This window comes from Pelodiscus sinensis, chromosome 5, assembly GCF_052426305.1.
Source record: "Pelodiscus sinensis isolate ZL-2025 chromosome 5, ASM5242630v1, whole genome shotgun sequence".
In the NCBI taxonomy this organism is placed as follows: Eukaryota; Metazoa; Chordata; order Testudines; family Trionychidae; genus Pelodiscus; species Pelodiscus sinensis.
In genome coordinates, this window is record NC_143056.1 from 28749881 (window position 1) to 28771323 (window position 21443).

At 41.3% G+C, this 21443-nt stretch overlaps 1 protein-coding gene across 3 annotated transcripts in view; it reads left to right on the forward strand.

Moving 5' to 3' along the window:
• Positions 1–18842, forward strand: part of LOC102443854 (alpha-1-antiproteinase-like) — a 157402-nt gene extending 138560 nt beyond the window's left edge. Inside the window, exons 1-5 of one of the 3 annotated variants that reach the window (XM_006133721.5) lie at positions 2865–3011; positions 5630–6290; positions 11408–11678; positions 14322–14469; positions 16869–18842. In XM_006133721.5, the coding sequence (XP_006133783.4) occupies positions 5642–6290; positions 11408–11678; positions 14322–14469; positions 16869–17057 (1257 nt within the window). In that variant the 5' untranslated portion in view covers positions 2865–3011; positions 5630–5641 and the 3' untranslated portion in view covers positions 17058–18842. Of the gene's footprint in view, positions 1–2864; positions 3012–3540; positions 3715–5629; positions 6291–11407; positions 11679–14321; positions 14470–16868 lie in introns of those variants that run through there. The other 2 variants (XM_075926652.2, XM_075926653.2) reach the window with 2 other exon arrangements.
• Positions 18843–21443: the final 2601 nt, after the last annotated feature.

Genomic DNA, 21443 nt, shown 5'->3' on the forward strand with positions numbered 1-21443 from the left:
AAAAACTAGTTCGAATTAGCATTTTGCTAATTCGAACTAGCATGTCCACATTGAGTGGACCCTGAACCGAGGTTAAGGATGGCCAGAAGCAGTGCCGGCAGGGCATCAGATTAGGACTTAGAGCATGGAGCTGCTGTCTCAGGCTAGCCGAGGGCTGTGCTTAAAGGGACCCGACCCCCACCCTGGACAGACAGTTCTCAGGGGTTCCCTGCTCGCTTGTCTAACTCGATGAGGGACAGCAAAGCAGTCCTGGCTTGGAGTGCCCTGAATGCCCACACTCGACACATCACAGCACTCAGCCATCAGCCTGGCTGCACTTGCTGCAGGCTGCCATCTGGGGGGAGTTCAATTGGGGGGCTGCAGGAGAGCTTCCACCCCGAGAAGCCCACAGAGCCACCCCAGTCCTCCCCATTGGGGGCTCATCCCCCATTCCTCCCTCATCTCCTTCCACTTACCCCTCCCTAGCCCCCCTTCCTGATGTACAAAATAAAGGACACATGTGTTCAAAAATAGAAACTCTCTTTATTGAACAAAACTCAGGGAGACTGGGAAAAGGAGGTGGGAGAGGGGAAGAGAGAGGGTGGGAGAGGGGAGGGCAACTAAAATGATCAGGGGTTTGGAACAGGTCCCATATGAAGAGAGGCTAAAGAGACTGGGACTTCTCAGCTTAGAAAAGAGGAGACTGAGGGGGGATATGATTGAGGTCTATAAAAGCACGAGTGGTGTGGAGAGGGTGCATAAAGAAAAGTTCTTCATTAGTTCCCATAATAGAAGGACTAGAGGACACCAAAGGAAATGAATGGGTAGCAGGCTTCAAACTAATAACAGAAAGTTGTTCTTCACAAAGCAAATAGTCAACCTGTGGAACTCCTTGCTGCAGGAGGCTGTGAAGGCTAGAACTATAATATAGTTTAAAGAGAAGTTAGATAAAGTCATGGAGGCTGGGTCCATGGAGTGGTATTAGCCAGGGTATAGAAATGGTGTCCCTTGCCTCTGTTTTGGAAGGCTAGAGATGGATGGCACAAGACAAATGGCTTGGTCATTGTCTTCGGTTCATCCCCTTTGGGGTAGCTGGTGTTGGCCGCTGTCGGCAGACAGGCTACTGGGCTAGATGGACCTTTGTTCTGACCCAGTAAGGCCGTTCTAAGCTCAGGGCTCAGGGTCGGGGGGTCTCACTGTACCACCTTGATTTTCATGCAAACCTGCTCCTGGGTGGCCAGGCTGGCAGCTATCCTGCCCTAGACGGCCACTTTCCTGTGCCTAGTGTGGAGGTCGTGGATGAGGTCCACGATCTCCGCACTAGACCAGGCGGGCGCCCGCCTCTTGCAGCCCCGAGCAGACTCCTGGGAGCCGCCAGCCTGGTCCCGGGAAGAGGGGGAGGGCTGGGTGGCAACGGGTGGCTGGTTCGTGCTGTGCCAGGTGCAGGGTCTGCTGGCTGGGTGCTGGCAGGCTTGCACCTGGCACGGGCACTGTAGCCAGACCGTGCCCCTTTAAGGGCTCCGGCGCCAGGAGGGGGGCAGACGAGTTTCCCTGGGGGTGCCCAGAGTGGCCACCAGGGCAAGCTGGGGAGGGCTAGCCTCCCACTAGTTCGAATTAAGTGGCTACACAGCCCTTAATTCGAACTACTTAATTCAAACTAGGCCTTAGTCCTCGTGCAATGAGGTTTACCTAGTTCGAATTAAGCACTCCGCTAGTTCGAATTAAGTTCGAACTAGCGGTTTGTATGTGTAGCACCTATCAAATTTAATTCGAACTAACGTCTGTTAGTAGATGGAAACCTGAAGCACAAAGAGGTTAAGTGACTTACCCAAGTTCATGCAGGGAATCTTTAGTAGAACTAGTAATTGAAGCCTGTCTCCTGAGTGTCAGTCCAATGCCTTAACCATACGTCCATCCTTTCTCTTTAAATGAACCTCAGTTAAAAATAGTAAATTATAGCAAGTTATATAGTCCCTGAAACAGATTCTATAAGTCAATATCATTTTTGTATATAAACACACAGAGGAGGTATCTGGTTTCATACTCTTATGTCTGAATTTGCATTTGTTTCTGTGGGAAAGTGTTAGAGACAGGCCCATGTATAAATTTAGCAGGATAGATTCTTGGAGCCAACTCGGCTTCACTTGCAGAGAATGAGAAGTGTCTGCTCCTCTAGTCCCAGGCTGCCAGACAATGGTCTAGTCCTCAGCATAAAACAGAGCATGTAAAGATTCCCGTGACCCAAAGGACCATTCTTATAGCTAAGGATCAGCTGAATGCAGCAGCATCCTAGCCACGTCCCCTTTCATCTGCCCACTTGCCCATTGTATGGCATGGAGCCCCTACCCAACTCAGTACAACCAGACAACTCCCATGTAGAGAGGGGATGGATCCTCACGTTGCTCTTGATGCTGCCCTGTACCAATGTCCTGGCAGAGCCAAAGATTTGGTTGAGTGGCTTAAGCCCTGCTCCCACCAGAACCAAATCAAAGTTTTGCCATTGACTTCAACTGGAGCAATATGCCTATTACAATGAACCCACACAAACACAACTTCAAATTGTCCCCTGTAGACTAAGAGCAAACATAGTCCCTATGGCATATTGGCTGAAGCACTTGAAGAGTTATGCTGAACTTCGTTCAAGGCATTGGATGTAACTGTTCTTTTTGACAGCTTTTGTTTAAAAATAGAAGGGAGATTTCAATAACTGAGGTGAGGATGAGTGGCTGAAATCAATATTCAACTGGTCTGAGGGAAACCAGTTCAAAACATCAAGGAGACTTACACAGTCCTGGGAAATATAAACAGTCATATGTGGGACAAGCATATGCAGCTAAAATATGTGTCCAGTAAAACTAGTTTCACCACTGCTTGCTATGTCTCGTCTCTGAAATTGGGTTCTGAGTCATAGCCCTTAGCTGAAGTTATTAGCATTTACTAGAGAGTGCCCTGCTGTATGTTCAGCAGCATAAAGAAGAGAATAAGGAGCAGTGTAGAGCTGGAGAACACAGGACGGCTCTATTGATTGCACTGTAAGTAATATTTTATTCCTTGGAGAATTGTAATCCATGTTTCCTGTGCTACATGCGGGTTGGTTCATGGTTAATCAGTTGTGGAATTATTCCATCCATACACAGGTTGCTTTTGTTCAACCTTAACCTTTAAAAAAACATCTGAGCTACATCTTTGTAGGCAAAAGCTCCTTTCAGATAAACTGTGTGTCCAGATGTTTTAATTAATTAAATAATACATAGCACTAGATGTGGTGTGTGACATGGAGATTGTAGAGTGAGCACATGAAAGCATTATGCCATAAGTTCAGTCAGAGGGAGAGAGAAAAGAGAGCGTAATATAAGTAGCAAACGGTATGATTTAACATGAGACTTCAAAAGAGCAAGAGCCAAGGAGGCAGAGGGTTCTTGCAGCAGCAGTAGAGGAATTTTGCTTGGAGGCAGAGTATGAGAAGCTGGAATAAGCCTAAAATGCTGTAAAATCAAGTAGGACACATATAAATGTGTTACTGACATGACAGGGGAGTCATGGTGGATACTTGAACGTGGATTTGCTACAGTTGTACTTCCTATCAGTCTATGAAAAGGCAAGGAGCAGCATACTTAAACTGGCTGGATTTGGGGCCTTTGATGGAATATGGTGGTGGAAAATGCCAATGCCAAGATGCGAGTTGATGGAGGTAGTCAAATTAAGCCAAAGAGAGATGCCCAGCTCCTAGTGAATGTGAGCATTAGACACATGACTAACTCCCTTTGACCCCTTTGAAAATCCCAGACAAGATGTTGGTTCCTTCAGGGTATTTTATTTCCCCTGGATGGAGTGGGTACTGGGCATGTTCTGGTTAACATATATGCAGGACTGTTGTTTCCTTTTATTTTGTCTATTGATCTAAGCCTAGACACTAAATACTAGTAGTTTATGCCCGGTAATATTATTTCAGTATTTAAAGATGCTGTTACCACAGGTTCATTGACACTGATCGTTCCCATACCACTTTGGATAGTGGTGTTGTTTTGGATAGTACTGTCCTCCCCTATTGTTTTGGATAATACTGTCCTTTTCCATGGTTCTGTTCATTCTTAGTTTCTCAAGGTTTTGCCATTTCATCCCCATTGCCCCCTTTGTCAGCATTGCTCTTTCCTCTTTTTTAATGATCGCTAGGATCTCCTCAGTTCTTCATGATTTTTAAAACATAATTGTCATTGGTTTGGTACATTCATTTACAATTCCCCTAACACTTTGGTATGCGCATTACCTAGACTTGTTGATATGTTTGTATATATTCACTAAGCTTTTAATAGGCATTATTTGCCTAGAGCAATATTTTCCTCCTGTTAATTACAGATACTTTTAAAAACCTGTTCATCTTGTATGAAGCCATAATAAGTTTTCATCCATTTTTCATTGGGTCTATTTTCTCTCTAATGTCTGCATTTCCCCATAACACACTTGTAAAAGTCATTCTTTTGTTCTCCTTTTGGTAACATAAATACTGGATTCTTTTTGCCTTATCTTTGCCTGCAAAAGTAGGCTGACTATTCTTTTACTTCCTCCTCCTTTTTGTTGCACTATAAGGATAAACTACGCAACTTCCGCTATGTCAATTGCATACCTTAAGTCAAAATAGCTTAACTCAGCTTTTTGGCACTGTCTTTCTTTGACTTCCCTTCCTCCTCATGAAGTGAGGATTACAGGAGTTGGAGTAGGAAGTCCTCCAGCTCAACATTATTTCAGAATAACAGTTTGTAGTATAGATGTGCACTATGTTATTTCAAAATAACATCAGTAAGGGTATGTCTACAATACAGAGGGGGTTTTTTTCGGAAAAATGGCTGTTTTTCCAAAAAAACTTCAATTACATCCACACTGCAATCATGTTATATCGAAAGAAAATTGAAAGAACAGCGGGTTTTCCAGCATTGGTAATCCTCTTTCTATGAGGAAGAAGCTTTTTTCCAAAAGAGCTCTTTCAGAAAAAGGCGTGTGTGGACGGGGAGGAGAGAGTTCTTTCGGAAGAAGAGGAAAGAAGGTGGCCACTCCATCCATAGTAATCACAGTTTAAATGCAAGATAGTGTCCATTCAGTGTGGATGCTATCTTTTGAAAAAGCAGATTGCTTTTTCGATGCCCATTGGCAGTGTGGAGGCGCTCTTTCGGAAGAAGTTTTTTCAGAAGATATCTTCCAGAAAAGCTTCTTCTGAAAGAAGCCTGCAGTCTAGGTGTAGCCTAACTCCAAAATAATGCTGCTGTATAGACATACCCTAAGTTTCTTTTAACCCTCTGTCCCTCTCTGAAAAATGCAAACAAATGGGGGAATGACTGATTTCAGTAAATTCTGGTCAACTACACCTTAATTATGGAGTTTTTTAAAGATACTTCCGTCTTCTTCCACATTCATGGATTTTAACATTATTTCTTTCACAGTTCATTCAATAATATCCCCAAATTTGTTTTCCTTGAAATATAATATTGCTAGAACCTCTTACTCCTTTCCTCACTATATTGAAGTCAAGTAGTCTGTAGTTACTGCTATCATATCTCCTCTATATTATGTTCAGGCTCTTAAACAATTCTTTCTTATTGTTGAGCATGTGTTTAAAACGACAAGATTTATAGACCAAATATGTTTTTTCTTACAGAACCTTAGAAAAATGAAGTCAGTCTTCCTGTGTTTTGTGATTGCTGGGATTCATGCGCATACACTTTGCCAACAGAACTCTACCAATGACAGTCCTGAAAATTACAACTATGGAAACCGAAACCAAGTAGGTCCAGCAAATGAAAATATGTTGGGTCAGAAAGTAGGAAGAAGCATTTGTCAGTTTGCATTTGACTTTTATAAGGAGGTTTCTTCTCAGAGAATCAACAGGAATGTGTTCTTCTCTCCTATGAGCATCTCCACTGCCTTTGCAATGCTGACACCGGGTGCAAAATTAGAGACACTGCAACAGATTCTTAGAGTGCTTCGCTTTAAAGCAAATGAGATTGAGGAAAGTGAGCTTCATGAAGGTTTCCGTCATCTCATGCAAATGCTAAACCGCCAGAGTGCTAACTTCCAGCTGGATATGGGGAATGTCCTGTTTATGCAAGACCAGCTGAAACTGCAACAGCAATTTTTAAAGGAGCTAAAAAATTCTTACAGAGGAGAAGCTTTCCCAGAAGATTTCAGGAATGCCAGACAAGCTCAGCAGAAGATCAATAAATACATAGCCAATAAAACACGTGGGAAATTTATCAACCTGCTCAGTAATCTGAATCCAGATACTGAAATCCTTCTTATTAATTACATTTACTTTAAGGGTAAGACAAAATCCTTGGTCATCCCTTCTCAGGTCATTTGGCTTTCTTTATGTCACTTCTCTAGCCTTCACCACTCCTTTTTCAATACTCTTTTGGGAGGGAGAACCTCAACCTGCTTCACAATTGGCCTTTTACTCACATGGTTAATTATGAAAAGAGCTGGTCAGTACATTTACACTGAAAATAATTTTCTGACTGAAAATGTTGACAGATTTTTTTGGACAAAATGTTGGTGAAAAGGGCTTATTTTCCGCAAGATCCCGTCTATACTGACGCTTTTCTACGGCAAAACCCCGAGCCGGAAAAAAGCGGCAGCCATGTTCATGCAAATGCCGTGGGGGATATTTAAATCCTCTGCGGCATTTGCAATTCCGACTGGTCTCATTAGCATCCCTTTTCCGGAAAGGGGTGCCAATGTAGACACAGCCTTAGAGTGCATCTACACTGCACCATTATTTTGAGATAACTAGGGTTATTTTGAAATAACAATGCGAGTGTCTACACAGCTATTCTGATATTTCAAAATAACGGATGGCTTATTCCGAAATCGGTAAACCGAATTCTACGAGGAATAACACTTATTCTGAAATAGCTATTTCGAAATAAGGTGTGTGTAGACGCTTCACTGCTTCTACAATAGCCTCCCACTAGGCCCATGCTAAATTATTCCTCCCTAGTGCCTCCTGGGGCTCTAAGTTGAGATAGCATGTCTACATTAGGGAAGCCTTCCTCAAACTAATTTTGAGGCTTCCCTGAAGTATAGACGTGCTATTTCGAGAAAAGCTATTTTGGAATAACTATTCTGGAATATCTTATTTCGAAATAAGCGTGCAGTATAGATGCGCCCTAAATCATAAACATAGGACCCTCTGAAGTCAATAGGACTCATTGCTTAATTGCTTTCCTGAATTGACATCCTACAAAAATACTATGCAAATTTCTGCTAAGCAAGTTTAGAGTGCAGTTTGCAAAATGTTGTATGATCTTGAAACAGCATATTGAGTGGAAAATTCTCTGGTCTGTTCCAGCAAGAGCAAACAGCACAATATGCAGGCATATAACAGAGGCAGACATGTAACAGAACTTCTCCTCCTCAAAGCCCACCTCTTTACAACTCTGCAGTCACTGATTACACATTTTATCATATTCTGAAACTGAAGTAGAACCCCCAGTCAGTCCAGTGTTTTCATGTATGAGTCTCTTCGCTCACGCAAGAGGTCTTTTTGGGTTCTTTATTTGAACTTATTTTTTTAAAATCAAATATTTCAGTGATGTTTTTGGAAATATATTCCCTTGGTTTATAACTACCTGGTCAAAGTTTTTCAAATTTTGACCCACTCCTTCTCCAAAAACTCATTTTCCCCCGTGTTTTTCAAACACATCTATCCATTTGTGTAAATCTTTGAAGGATTAGCTGCAGAGTGATAAAACTACAGGTTGAATCTCTCTAGTCCTGCACTCTCAGGTCTGGCAACATCCTTAGTCCTGCATAATTTTAGTTAGGCAGAAGTCCATTTATCATGGTCCATTAATCCCGCAGTCCCATAACATTTGTTTACAGTCACCAGTCCTGGCTCTCAGTGTTCTGTGCTGTTACTTAGCTCTAATTTATCCCTAAATGTTTTCTAAGAGCCCAGTAAGCAATGGAAGTGTTGGTAATGCTGCTACAAAATACTGACCTCCCATGGTTTGGCAACTTCTCTGGTTTGGCACCGGTCAGATCCTGAAGGTACTGAACTAGAAAGGTTCAACCTGTAGTTTGAATCCAATTCAATGGAGTCACTTGAAAGGATGCCATAAAACACATAGAGAAAAGCTGTTGTCTCTTGCCACAGAGGGCAGAAAAAAGTCAATGAGTTCAAAGTACAGTATAGCAAATTTAGATTAAATCTCAGAAGAAACTTCCTAATTGTAAGAACAGTAGGATCATGGAACAGGCTATCTAGGGAAGTTGTAGAAGCTTCTTCACTGGAGATTTTCAGAAGGAGGCCGGCTAGCAAGGTGGCTAGGATGATTTACACCAGTGGTTCTCAAACTGTTGGTTGGGACCCCAAAGTGGGTTTTTACCCCTTTTTAATGAGGTTGCCAGGTCTGTCTTACACTTGCTGGGGCACAGGGCCAAAGTTGCAGCTCAACTCCTAGCTCCAAAGGCTTCAGTCTGAGGTGGTAAAGATCATGTTATAGGTCAGCTGTCTGGGGTAGAAGCCCTTTGGCTTTGGCCTCCGTGCCTGGAGCAGTGGGGCTTGGGTTTGTGCTTTGGCACTTCTGCACCCTCCTGGTCCTGTTGTCAGCCAGGGTTCATGGTGCAATGAAATTTGAGAACCCCTGGTTTAGACACAATAAAGCCTGCATCTTGGCAAGAGGTAAGATTACATGACCCTTGTGGTCTGTGTTTTTGTCCTTCCAAAACCAGGTCCCTCTTCCCTGCTCAATCAAGGAGGGTTAGTTTCTATCTGTCCCTCTCTAAGGGTATGTCTACACTTGCGGCCTAGTTCGGACTAGGGATGCAAATGGAGCATACCGAAATTGCTAATGAAGTGCGGAATATTTAAATATCCCGTGCTTAATTAGAATAGTCGTGGCTGGCCGCCATTTTGGATTTGGGGTATTACGAAATAAATTGCCCCATGTAGATGCGTTATTCCGAGAGAAAACTCTTCTCTCAGAATAACTGTTAAACCTCGTTGCACGAGTCCTAATGATTCTTCTCCCCTTTCCATAGTGATTGTAGCTTAAATTGAGCTGTGTGAGAATGGAGGCCTGGTGGCATTCTTTCTCACACTGTACTGACACTGATTGCTACTCTTTTTGTGTGCCTTGTGACTTAAATAGAGGGTATGTTCACCCCTACCCCCAAACACTCTCATTTTATTTGCCTCCGTAGTTCAGAGAGGAATTATTGTTCAAGCCACTAGAAAGAGCAAGCTGTAGATTTCCTTTTGTCCCTAGAGCATTGTAAAGAATTGCAGAAGTAAGACCTCTTTGAAAAGTGATTTGCTAAGAGGAAGGGAAGCACAGGCATATCTGGGTTTGGATGGAGGAGGAGGGAAGTATTCATGAATGTCACCAATAAGCAGACTATCTGCCAAATTCTGAAATCCTGTATCAATTTTTAACCAAAATTTCTGTGAAATCAGTAAGAATTTTGTCCAACTGAGCAGCAAGCAATAGGTGCTGGACATATCAGGGTTTGGGCCTATGACTTATAAAAAACCTGTTACTTATTATGGAATTTTCTTAAAACAGGGCAAGGCAAAACTTCCGTCTTGTTAATGAAAAGCTCAGAGGCTCTGACATGACATTACAAAAATTGGAGACTTCTAACAGGCAGACTTACTCTGGAATTACAACATGTTTGTGGCTTCACTGTTTATGGAGAAACTTACTGCAACAGTGTAGCAATGTTGTCCTGTTTAAAAGAATAATACTTTGAACTTTATATATTGAAAGCCCCATACAAGCATTAATTAATAATAATGACTCCTTTTAGTGCTATGTAAGTGATATTGTGCCAGTTTTATAGTTGAGGAAACAAAGGCTAGAAATTAAATGATTTGCACAAGGCCTCAGAGAGACTCTGAGTCAGAGCAGATATTAGAATTCTAGAGAACTTTGTTCTCTGTCCAGGGTTTAGTTTTACCCAGCAGGGTAATCTTGCTGTTAAGTATCTTGATTAAAAAGTAAAACGTGTTAGAGCTGGTCAGAAAGTAGGGATTGGTTTCTGTAGAAAATTTCAATAACTTTTACAAATTTCATTGAAATATCAAATACCAAAATATCTTGGTGGTCAGGGATTCAGTTTTCCCCAAAAATTTCCCCAGAAAGGTATTTTTCACAAAAGCTGTTCTAGTCAAAACTCCAATTTTCCACAGAAAGATTTCAACAACCCTATTTACAGGAACTTCTGTTCTTCATAACATTTTACATGGAAGCAAACTGCATCCAAAATGTTTCAGAACTTTCCATTCAGCTATTTTTGATATTCTGGCATTGTTTTGATTTGGAAAGAAAATGTATCAGAATTTCCTGCAGGACAGTGATGCCAATTTTTGGGATTATCTCTAGTTTGTTTAAATTAGTCACTTAATCACAACTTAAACAAGATGTATTTTGAGCTAATGTCAGTAAGGTATTTTAAGACTCCTCCCATCACCATATATGTAGGCACTATAATACACACTATTTTAATATCATTAACGGCAGTGTGGGACTAGATACCAAGGTGTCTCACCTCTAAATACTAACATAAATTTTTTGACATTTATATGTATGTGTTATACAAAGAAAAGGAAGCTACAGATAATAAGCATTATGTAAAGGGAACATATGGCATTACTGTGGAAGCACAGTTCAATGCATTCTAATGCTCTGATTTCACTCATTCGATCTTTTCTGAAAAATGCAACAGTTGGGAAAGTTTAAACAAAACTGATTTAATCATTTTTTTTAGTACACAGGGTTGGGAGGACAGGGAACAATTTATTTCCCTGTTGTAAGAATTATCCTTGCAATGTTTTGCAGTCTTTCTTGTATATTACTGCTCTATGGCTGCAATGAATGAGGGTCAATAGTTGGATTTTGGCTTGGAAGTTCTCACTGAGAAGAAGACACTTCTCTGGAAACACTTACTTATTTACCAAGTAATCTGAAAGCTAGAGTAAACATCTTCTACCACCACATAGACTGGGTCACAGACCAACATTTAAAACATTCCCCCAATCCTAATTTGGGTAGGAAAAGCCATAAGGAGATCATGCCTGCCCCCATCTCTAAGAAATAGAATAGTCTGGCAGTTCTTTCTAGCATGAGGATAGGTATTTGGGATATACAAAGGCTATCTAAGGTGAAAGCACCATCCTTTCACTAAAGTATGGTTTCTGGCTTTGCTTAAACCACTTCCAACCCAATACCAACCCCTCGTGTGTATACTGCAATTGAATTATTCTAATATATGCATTTAGGAACAGATCCTCCATTGGTGTGAATTGGTGTAGCTATAAAGGCAAATGTAGCTACTGCAGTTAATATAAACTAAGGATGGCTTCTTGCTTCCAGAACATCCAGTAACTCTCTCTCTCTCCCTCTCTCCCCCACCCTCTCTTTCTTTGAATTCTAAGCCACATGGAATAAAACTTTTAATCCAAAGTACACTAAAGAGGCCAACTTCTATGTGGATGGAAACACAATTGTTAAAGTCCCTATGATGTTCCGGATGGGCATGTGCAAACTAGCCTATGATGAGCAGCTGGCTAGTACTGTGGTGCAAATGGATTACAAAGAAAATGCGAAAGCATATTTTATTCTGCCTGATCAAGGACAAATGACAACGCTGGAGAATGGCTTGTCATGTGAAAGTCTGTCTAAATGGAGAACATTAATGTCAGAAAGGTAAAATCTTTCAGCTCTCTACGCTATCGCTTTAGATCGGGGTGGGTAAGATACCTCTCACAGACTGGATCTGGCCCACGGACAAACTGCCAGGACCCTCAGGCGCACAACAGCCTCTGCTTTAAGTGCAGGGATGCTTTGTGTGCCTCTTTGCTCTGGAGGGAGGGGAAGCTTTGTGTGATCTCCCTGCCCCTAGCCCAATCCTCAGTTTCTATTGGTTGGAAACAACCGGCCAATAGAAACTGACCCCAGCCAATCTCTCAGCTCCTATTGGCCAGAAACAATTATTGCCTACCCCTGCTTTAGATCAAGAGTGTTGGACAAATTCTTGGAGAGGGATAATTATATTTTTAACTAGCATCTCTGGGTTATGGTATAGAATTAGTAGTAATGTGCTAACCTCAGTCCCAGTGAGATTAATGCACAAAAATCAAGGCTAAAATAAGGCCTTACGTAATTTTTAGTTATTTCCAAGGGTTTGTCTACACACATAGTGCTGCACCAAAGCAGTTGTAGTGCTGTAGGTTAGTGAAGGCACCTTCTATACCTGGCAGCATAGGTAATCAGCACCCTGAGAGGCAGGAACTATGTTAACAGGAGAGGCCCTCTCATTGATAGCACTGTCTACATCAGGAGTTGGGTTGGTATAACTGTGCCCCTGAGTGATGTACTTGTGGGGCACGTCTACACAGCAGGGCTAAAGCCAAAATAAACTATGTCAGTTGTGTAGCTTGAGTCGAAATAGCTTATTTCGGCTTTTGGTGCTGTCTACACAATAGGAAGTCCAGAGACGAGCACTCTTCCTTTGACTTCCCTTCATCCTTGTAAAATAAGGGTTACAGGAGTCGGAGTAAGCAGTCCCCCAGCTCAACATTATTTTGACATTGTATTGAAATAACTGCTTGTAGTGTAGACACGGTCTATGTTATTTCGGAATAACGTCAGTTATTTGGAAATAACACTGCTGTGTAGACACACCTGTACTGACAAGTCTGTAGTGGAGATCAAGCCCAAGACATGTCATCTGTTCAGTATCCCTTTGTTACATTCTGTGTCACTCCATCTGAAATTTTAGGAAATTTCAGCTTCTTTTTAGGACCACTGCCATTGCTGCAGTTTGTTTCTTTTGCTTTCCTATATCCCTTTCTCTGAAGTGTCTTCTGCCTTTATCTCATGTTTCCCTTCTGCATGTCCCTCCGTGTGTCAGATTTCCTTTCCAAACCCCTGAATCAACTCTCTTGTGTTTTTTCCCACCCCACAGGCTAAGATTAACAATGAAAAAATTAATGCTAATATTTTAAGTTTAATTATTTGTCTTCAGAGTTATATCAGTGAGATGGAAGGAGGAAGAGTTTGTGCATGTTAAAACCTTTTTTCATGGGGCTGCGAGGTTACATTTCATTGGTTACATTAATCTCACATTATCTTTGCAACCCATGGAACTCCTAGAACTCACAGGAGTATTTTGCAAAGTGTTGCTCATTACTGTCAAGATCAGGGTGGCTAGACATCCTGATGTTAGAGTATGTCTGCATTGCATTCCTCCTTCAAAAGAGGAATGCAAATGCAGACAAGTGAAATTGCAAATGAAGTGCAGATTTGAATTTCCCGTGCTTCATTTGCATAATCGTAGACTGCCGCTTTTCCAAAATAGCCCGAGGGGTTATTTCGAGAAAAAAAATCCCTTCTAAATAACCCTTATTCCTCATTTTCTCTTGAAATAACCCCGTGGGGACCGCGTTTGTTTTCTCAAAAGATGCTATTTCGGAAAAGTGGCGGTCCGCGATTATGCAAATGAACACAGGAAATTCAAATCTGCACTTAATTTGCAATTTCGCTTGTCTGCATTTGCAATCCTCTCTCAGAAGAGGAATGCAATGTAGACATACCCGTAGACACTTTGTCTTATACAAGTAACTATTACCTTTCTTGCCCACCATCCTAATTTTTTAGCCTTGCTATCTGGTTGCCCTAGTAGAGATTGTTTGATAGAAGGTGTAGAAGCACAGTGTGTTAAACTTAGATACAGCAAGAGCCCTATTTAACACGTTGGTAATATGCTGCATTCTTCTTCCCCTCACATTAGCAGTAGATGGGGACAGATGGAATGACTTATTCTAAAGTGGGAGGATAGAAATGATCCAGTGACAGCTGTGTCATTAATACAGCAGCAGTCAACATCTCCTACCAAAAAAAAAAAAAAAAAAAAAAAAAGTGAAAGGAGAAGAGAACAGCAATCAGGAAAGAGTCTATAGTACCCCAACTAGCACTATTAGGCAGGAACAATCCTAGCATCTAACTTAAGACATGTTGTCACATGCTATCAAATGGCTAGTGCCATTTTAGTAGAAGCTAAAACTGGTGAGCAGGGTACAGCCCACTGGCCACATGTGGCTCATCACGGCAAGCCTCTGGCAGGCCTCCAGAAACGTTGTTTACTTTGTGTCCACACACAGGGCTGCTTGCAGCTCCCATTGGCTACAGTTTGCCATTCCCGGCCAATGGGAGCTGTGGGAAGCAGTGGCCAGCAAGACCCTACGGCTATGTTACGACAACACATTATATTGTTAGGAAAGAGCCTGCACTGTACTGTGACATCTGATTGAAACTTTTTATCATTTTCTTGCCTTTCTCTCTTGACAGGTCAGTCAATTTATATCTTCCAAGGTTCTCTATTGATGTAAAAATGGACCTAAAACAAATTCTTTATAGAATGGGAATAAAAAATGTATTCACTAATGAAGCTGACTTATCTGGAATTACTGGGCAGCCCAAGCACAAGATTTCACAGGTTAGTGAGGCTTCTTTCTGATATTTAAAACCATTTCTATACAAATGTTTCCTAGGAGAAACCCATATAAAAGGGCTTTGCTCTGTATGAAAAGCAGGGATTGAAGAATGGAATACTCAGTCCATACTAGAGAGGTTGCCCGTACAGCTGTACCGCAACTTACAGCATATACAGCGTTATGGCCCAGCAGATTTTTACAGTGTATGGGGCTTCAATACTGACAATAAACTTGAGCAGATCTCTCTCTCTCTCCTCTACTTCCCGGTGAAGACTCATGCTACCATCTTCCTTTTGGTATAAAAGGGGGTGGTAGAAAGTGTTGTTTTGCATGGCATCTGTTGCTGATGTTGACTGTGCATAGCTCCATTTACCCCTCCACTTATTAAAAGCAGTTTTGTAAGGTGCTATGAAAAGCTGGGCAAAAACCACATGCTTTAGTTCACTGGCAATTCCAAAAAATCAGAGGGGAAACATCATTTCAAGTCAAACTGAAAACAAGACAGAACAAGAAATCAGAAGTAATTTTTCTAGTTTGACTGAAATGTCCAACCTTTTTTTACCTTTGCAGCATTTTATTTTATTTTATTTTAAAGGAAACTTTGAAAAAAGTGATTTTTTTCAATTAAAAATTAGAACAGTTTGATTTTTTAATGGTCTTTACATTTTTTTTTAAACAGGCACAATTCTTCAAAATTGACTTGAATTTGCAAAGCATTTCTATGTCACCAAATTTGCATTTTTCACTGAAAAAAGTTTGGACCAAAATTTTCTCCCCATTTGAGTGCTAAGCACAATTAGCTCCCATTGGCTTTAGTGCCAGTTCAATGCAAACCATTAAGCTACATCTACACTGCAGGCTTTTTGTGCAAGAACAGCCATCTACACTGCACGCGTGTTCTTGCGCAAGTAAATTTGCAATAAAGCATCAGAATAGAGGGTTTCTTGTGTAAGAGTTATTCCTCTTTCCACTAGGAATAAGCCCTCTTGTGCAAGAGCTCTTGCACAAGAAGGCAGTATGTATGAGCAGTGGGTTTCTTGCACAAGAAACCCCTATGGCTAAAATGGCCATCAGAGCTTTCTTGCACAAGAGAGCGTCCACACTGCCATGGACACTCTTGTGCAAAAGCACATAGCAGTGTGGACATGCTCTTGCGCAAGACCTTTTGCACAAGAACTCTTGAGCAAAACAGTTTTTGTGCAAAAAGCCTGCAGTGTAGACATAGCCTTACAGTTCAACCCTAGTTCAGTCCATATGGGCTGTCACTCTGAGAGCTTTAACATTATACCTGGCCTGCAGGATAATTTCATTAGTTAACACAAACTCCCATTAAAAAACAATACAGAAACCCTTAAATCTCACAAATGAATAGATGGAATCTGATGAATCCAGACCAGTAAGTGTGTCTCAGTGCAGTAAGGACAAGCTTGTGCCTTTTTCTGCCCCACACCTGTTTTACCTATCCAACTTCTGAAGCTGTTAACAAATAAGACATATTAAAAAAAAGTAATCTCTAACCCCTTTGGTCTATTTTTCTGTCTTGATTGTTCTCCCCTGTGATCTATTATACTACTCTAAATTTGCCAAAGACAAGTAGGTGTAATTAGGTTTGCCAGGTATCCGGTATTGACCCTGACAGTCCGGTATTTTCACCAGTAAAAAAATTCAGAAAATACCAGACACTTAAAATGTCCGGTATTTTCTGATTTTTTCCTGGCAAGGTGGCAAAAATCCTGGGTTCTTACCTAGTTCTGCAGGGGAGCTGTCTGGCCGGGAGCAGGAAGACAAGATGGCAGATGGCTGCCAGCAGCCTGTTAGGGACAAAAAGCCTCAAAAGCATTTCTTAAAAGGGCCATGCTGGTTTTTTTAATTTAAAAAAAATTATTTTTTTTTGCTTAATAACTCTCGGGGTCCTTTTTTATTTTTATTTATTTATTTATTTTGCTCAAGAACTTTGATCTCCCTCTTCCCTCCCCCCCAACATAATTTTTTCCCCGGTGTTTTCTTTTGGGGGGGGGGGGGAGTTCGGTATTTTTTGTTAAATCGTCTGGCAATGCTAGGTGTAATTTTGCTCTCACACTAGTTTTTCTCTGGTGTAACCCCACAGACTTGAGTGAAGTCTGATTTATACTGGTGTAAGCAAGAGAAGAATCAGGGCCATGATAGTAGTATAGAATAGTGACTCTGAAAATGTCCTCTTTTAAGGATGAGACAATTTTGATTTTTTTTTCTTGCTGAATTTGCAGTTGCCTTTTTGCGTTGTGGTGGTCACTCACACCTGTTGCCCATTACTTAGCAGTTATTTCTCTCAATACTTTTACTTTAAAACAATCAAACTCATATTCAGATACCTGCTTATAGTCCACACCCAGAATGCTAATCTTTGTTGATTTTCCCATAGGCTATCCATCAGGCCATGGTGAATGTGGATGAGAATGGCACTGAAGCTTCAGCAGCCTCTTCTCTGGAAATAGTGCCAATGTCTGTGCCCGCTACCGTTATTTTCAACAACCCGTTCTTCATGATGTTAGTAACTGAAAGTGAGGACATACTCTTTATGAGCAAAATCATGAACCCTGTGGAAAACTAGAGTCCAAATTGCTGTATGCATTAACTACGAGTAATTTACCACGACTGTTAAATAAAGACACGTTTTGACCTAATCAGTGAAGTGATGACATTAGAGGCCACATTTTCCCTCATAGTGTCATATATTTAGCTTCCTAACAGATCTTTAATTGATTTTAAATCACCATCACTACAGATTGGTTTGGGTTTACATTTTAAAAAAAGAGAAGAAATGGAACTCAGGTTGAACCGTCAGCAAAGGTGAAAGGAGAATGTTCTTTGCAACACTGAAAGCAACCATCTGTTTTCTGGCAAGTGAGGATCAGAACAGGTGCTGAGTACTAACCTAGGCCTGCTGCACCCTCCTGTCCACATCCTCACCGTGTAAATTACATTTGTTTTGCATGCTCACTGACTGCCAGATCTGTCCAAATTACATTCCTTTACCACTTACATCTGTTTTCTCCCCAGCCAGAGGCTCAGTCTAGCAGTCATCTAACAAATGTAATGCTTACTACCCTGAGTGGCCCCAGTGCTGTCAATGAATCTGATAAATGCCCTGTACCCCCTTTGTGCCACCGGGAAGTGGAGGGAGTGGTAAGGAGCAAGCACAAGAGAAAGCGTAAGATCTTCCTGGTGAATTGCATTGGCACCGCTGTATGTTTCTACACAAGCCTACAGCATACTGACCATTCTAGGGCAGAACAGAGGCATATAAGAATTGAGACAGAAAAGGGAAAGGGAGGAGGCATGGCCAGAGTAGAACAATGCCCCAAATATTCATCCTTTAAGTAGCCTGTGGGTGACACTGAATCAAATTTCAGTTTCATTTAACTCTGTGCCAGAGCCTGATCCAGGTTTTGGAAGCCCTCAAATAGGAGAAATGGCTTGTGTTTTCCTGGTGTCCTTCTGTCAGTGTTTTTACCAGGATAGGATGATTCTAACCCAATGGAACCACTCATGGTAGTAAACATCACTCCAGTAGTTAATGTTTACAGGATCCATCACTGACAGCCTATCTATATGGATATGTCTACACTGCAACACTATTTCAAAATAACTAGTGCTATTCTGAACTAACGTAGTCTGCGTCTACACAGCAGGCAGTTATTTCAAAATAGTGTCAAATTACTGTCAAGCTGGAGGGCTTCTTACTCCAACTCCTGTAATCTTCATTGTATGAGGAATAAGGGGAGTCAGAGAAAGAGTGCTTTAATTTCAAAATAACTGCTATGTAGACATTCCCTATTTCAAAATGAGCTATTTTGAAACACGCTACGCAATTGATGTAGCTCAATTTGCATAGCTTATTTCGAGTTAAGCCCTGCAATGTAGATGCACCCTAATGTGCACCACATTTTACATAGCTACAATTTGGGCTGTAGTATCTTGAAGTGGCCCCTGTCTGTTCCCACATTATACCTTCACAGAATATCTGCATTCAGCTCAACACTTGCTTTGTATATTAATATAGTCACACTTGTATAGGATTTGTTTTTAATGTAAGGATAGAAAAGCTTCCAAGATCACTTATACTACAGATGCTCATTTATGGTTTTTTCTGATCTAAATTTTACCTTCATAAAATTTTACTCTAGTTTCACAAGATCTATCAATACAGTTTCTTCTGTATTCATGCTCATGTTATATTTTTCTGACCTCTAGTGGCAGTAGAGGTAAATTACTGAGTCATTCTGTTAATGGGTATTCTGTTATTATTTTCATTCTTTATGTTTGACCTTGAAATATACAGGCCACTTACTATGCTAGAGAAATGAAACGTAATAAACATGAAAATTTAAAAGTTTGTAGTTGTACTACCTAATTTCTACAGACAGGAATTAAGCAATTAGGACATATGATGCAACCTGTCATATCAACCAATGTTGTATCTATGTGTTAATTAAGATCTCCATAGGGATGGCTCTAGTGGATTTCCTATTGGCCTGTGCTCTTTATCATGTATGTATATATTGTCCCCCTTGTGGCCTGAGTTGCTAACCAATAGTTAGGGTCTTATGGTTGCTTTCTTTAGAACTTATTGATGATAGTTAGGTTAGGTATCTTTTTATGCAATCCTTTTTATTTACAAAGACTGTACAAAGAGTCCTGTTTTTCCAAACACAGTAAGAAGCAAACAACTGGAGGCAGTTTCTTTGCTCACAATTCTAAACCTCTTTCCACCTAACACTCTGCCCAAAAATTTTTCTCTTGGCTCAGAACCATGTTACCAATGCTTTTCTTGCTGTCTCATTGGTTTTTTTCTGCTACCCCATCTGTTTGCTTGCTTCTTCTTTCACACTACACAGAAACAGAGATAGCTCCTAAAATTGCAATTAGTCCTTCATCTTGTTATGGTAGGAAAGCTGGCAGCGTGCCCTAAAGATGGTCAGAATCTAGGTCTGTCTGATTTTTTTTGGAACCTGTTCTACAGTTAAACCTCTTTTATATCTGAACCCTCTCAGGAGTTCTTAGAAAGCTAGATAAGAGCAAAGGTAAGTTTTATTCCCCTTGCTTTATCACATAACTTGCATTCTTATTTCTCTTCCTCTCCTCTTTCCTTTTTCTACCCTCACTTCTCATGGTGCATTTTGGGAGTTATAGTTCCTAGAGCCAGAGTTACAGGAACACCTAGGAGCAAATTTACATTTTTTGCAACCTGGTTTAGCTATCTGCACCTAGCTAGATTCAACACCCTTGACTGAGAAGGCTTCGCTTGCATGTTTCTTCCTGGGTTCTGTAAAATGGTGTTGTAACAAAGAGATTGCTGCAGTCCTGGCTCATGGATGGACTTGCTGACGTAGCTGCATCCTGATCCCTCCGGTGGTTCGGAAGATTGAACTGACAAAGGAAGCAGACTTGCCAGGGATATGAGCACAGAGGGCTATACTCACAGTGACCTCTCCCATTAAGGTGATGAGCTGCTGCATTTGTATTGTTTCCATCAGCAGTACCAGATACAATAAGTTATAGTAATCTAGTCTAGTGCTGATGCTGGATCATTGCTGCCCCGTGAATGAGAGCAGCCCTATTGACTCCTGCCCCTATGCCTTAGGGCTACATCTACACTACTACGTCTACACTGCAGGCTTTTTGCACAAGGACTGCTGTTCTTGCACAAAAACTTGCGGAGCGTCTACACTGCATGTGCATTTTGCGCAAGTCAATTTACAGTAAAGCATCAGAAAAGAGGGCTTCTTGCGCAAGAGTTATTCCTCTCCCCACGCAAGAGCTCCTGCGCGAGAAGGCAGTGTGGACAGGCAACAGGGGTTTCTTATGCAAGAAACCCCTATGGCTAAAATGGCCATCAGAGCTTTCTTATGTAAGAGAGCGTCCACACTGCCATGGACTCTCCTGCACAAAAGCACATCTCTTGCGCAAAAGCACATGGCAGTGTGGACGCACCCTTGCACAAGACCTTTTGCACAAGAACTCTTGCTCAAAATAGTTCTCATGCAAGAAGCCTGCAGTGTAGACGTAGCCCAGAGGGTTTTTTTTTTTTTTGGAAAAATGGCCTTTTTTTAAAAAACCTTAATTTATGTCCATACTGCAATCCCATTCTTTTGAAAACATATTGATAGAACATAGGAGTTTTTCCGACATTGGTAAACCTTTTTCTATGAGAAAGAAGCCTTTTTCTGAAAGAGCTCTTTCGGAAAAAGGTGTGTGTGGACGGGGAAGAGGGAGTTCTTTCAAAATAAGAGGAAAGAAGAAAAAGCACAGGTGCCTTGGTGGCCACTCCGTCCATAGTAATCACAGCTGAAATGTGTGATTCAGTGTGGACTCTATCTTTTGCAAAAGCAGATCGCTTTTTCGATGTACTTTAGCAGTGTGGACGCTCTCTTTTGGAAGAAGTTTTTTTGGAAAAGCTTCTTCTGAAAGAAGCCTGCAGTCTAAACGTAGCCTTACTGCCCTGCAAGTCAGGATTACCATATTGACTTTAGTCCTTAGGCCTCACTGTCATGAGGCAAAGGACAGCTGGAGGGCTGGGGCAAATTCACCCACTCTGTCACAGTCCCCTTTTTATTACTTCTCTTTCCTCAGTAGCTTTGGAAATCCCTTTCCAATTACTATCTATGAATTTCATAAATGTGCTTTTTCCTGCTTTTCTGCATCATTATGGAAGATATTAAATGTCTGAAATTGACACCGCAAGAATCTTTCTAATGTACTTGTGCTCAGAACCAACAGCGAAAACAGGTGACACAATTTTAAAGGGAAGGATTTAATACGTGCTAGCAAGATATAGAAACGCAGCAATGATGGATACCATCCACCTTCTGGAGTAGTGCTTCCCTCTCGTTATATTCTGGTTTCCTGCCTTATACTAATCTCAAACAGACCCCTCAAGACCAGTCCCATAGCTTACCTTCTTGGGCAATCTTTAAGCATGAATCTGGAGGCTATT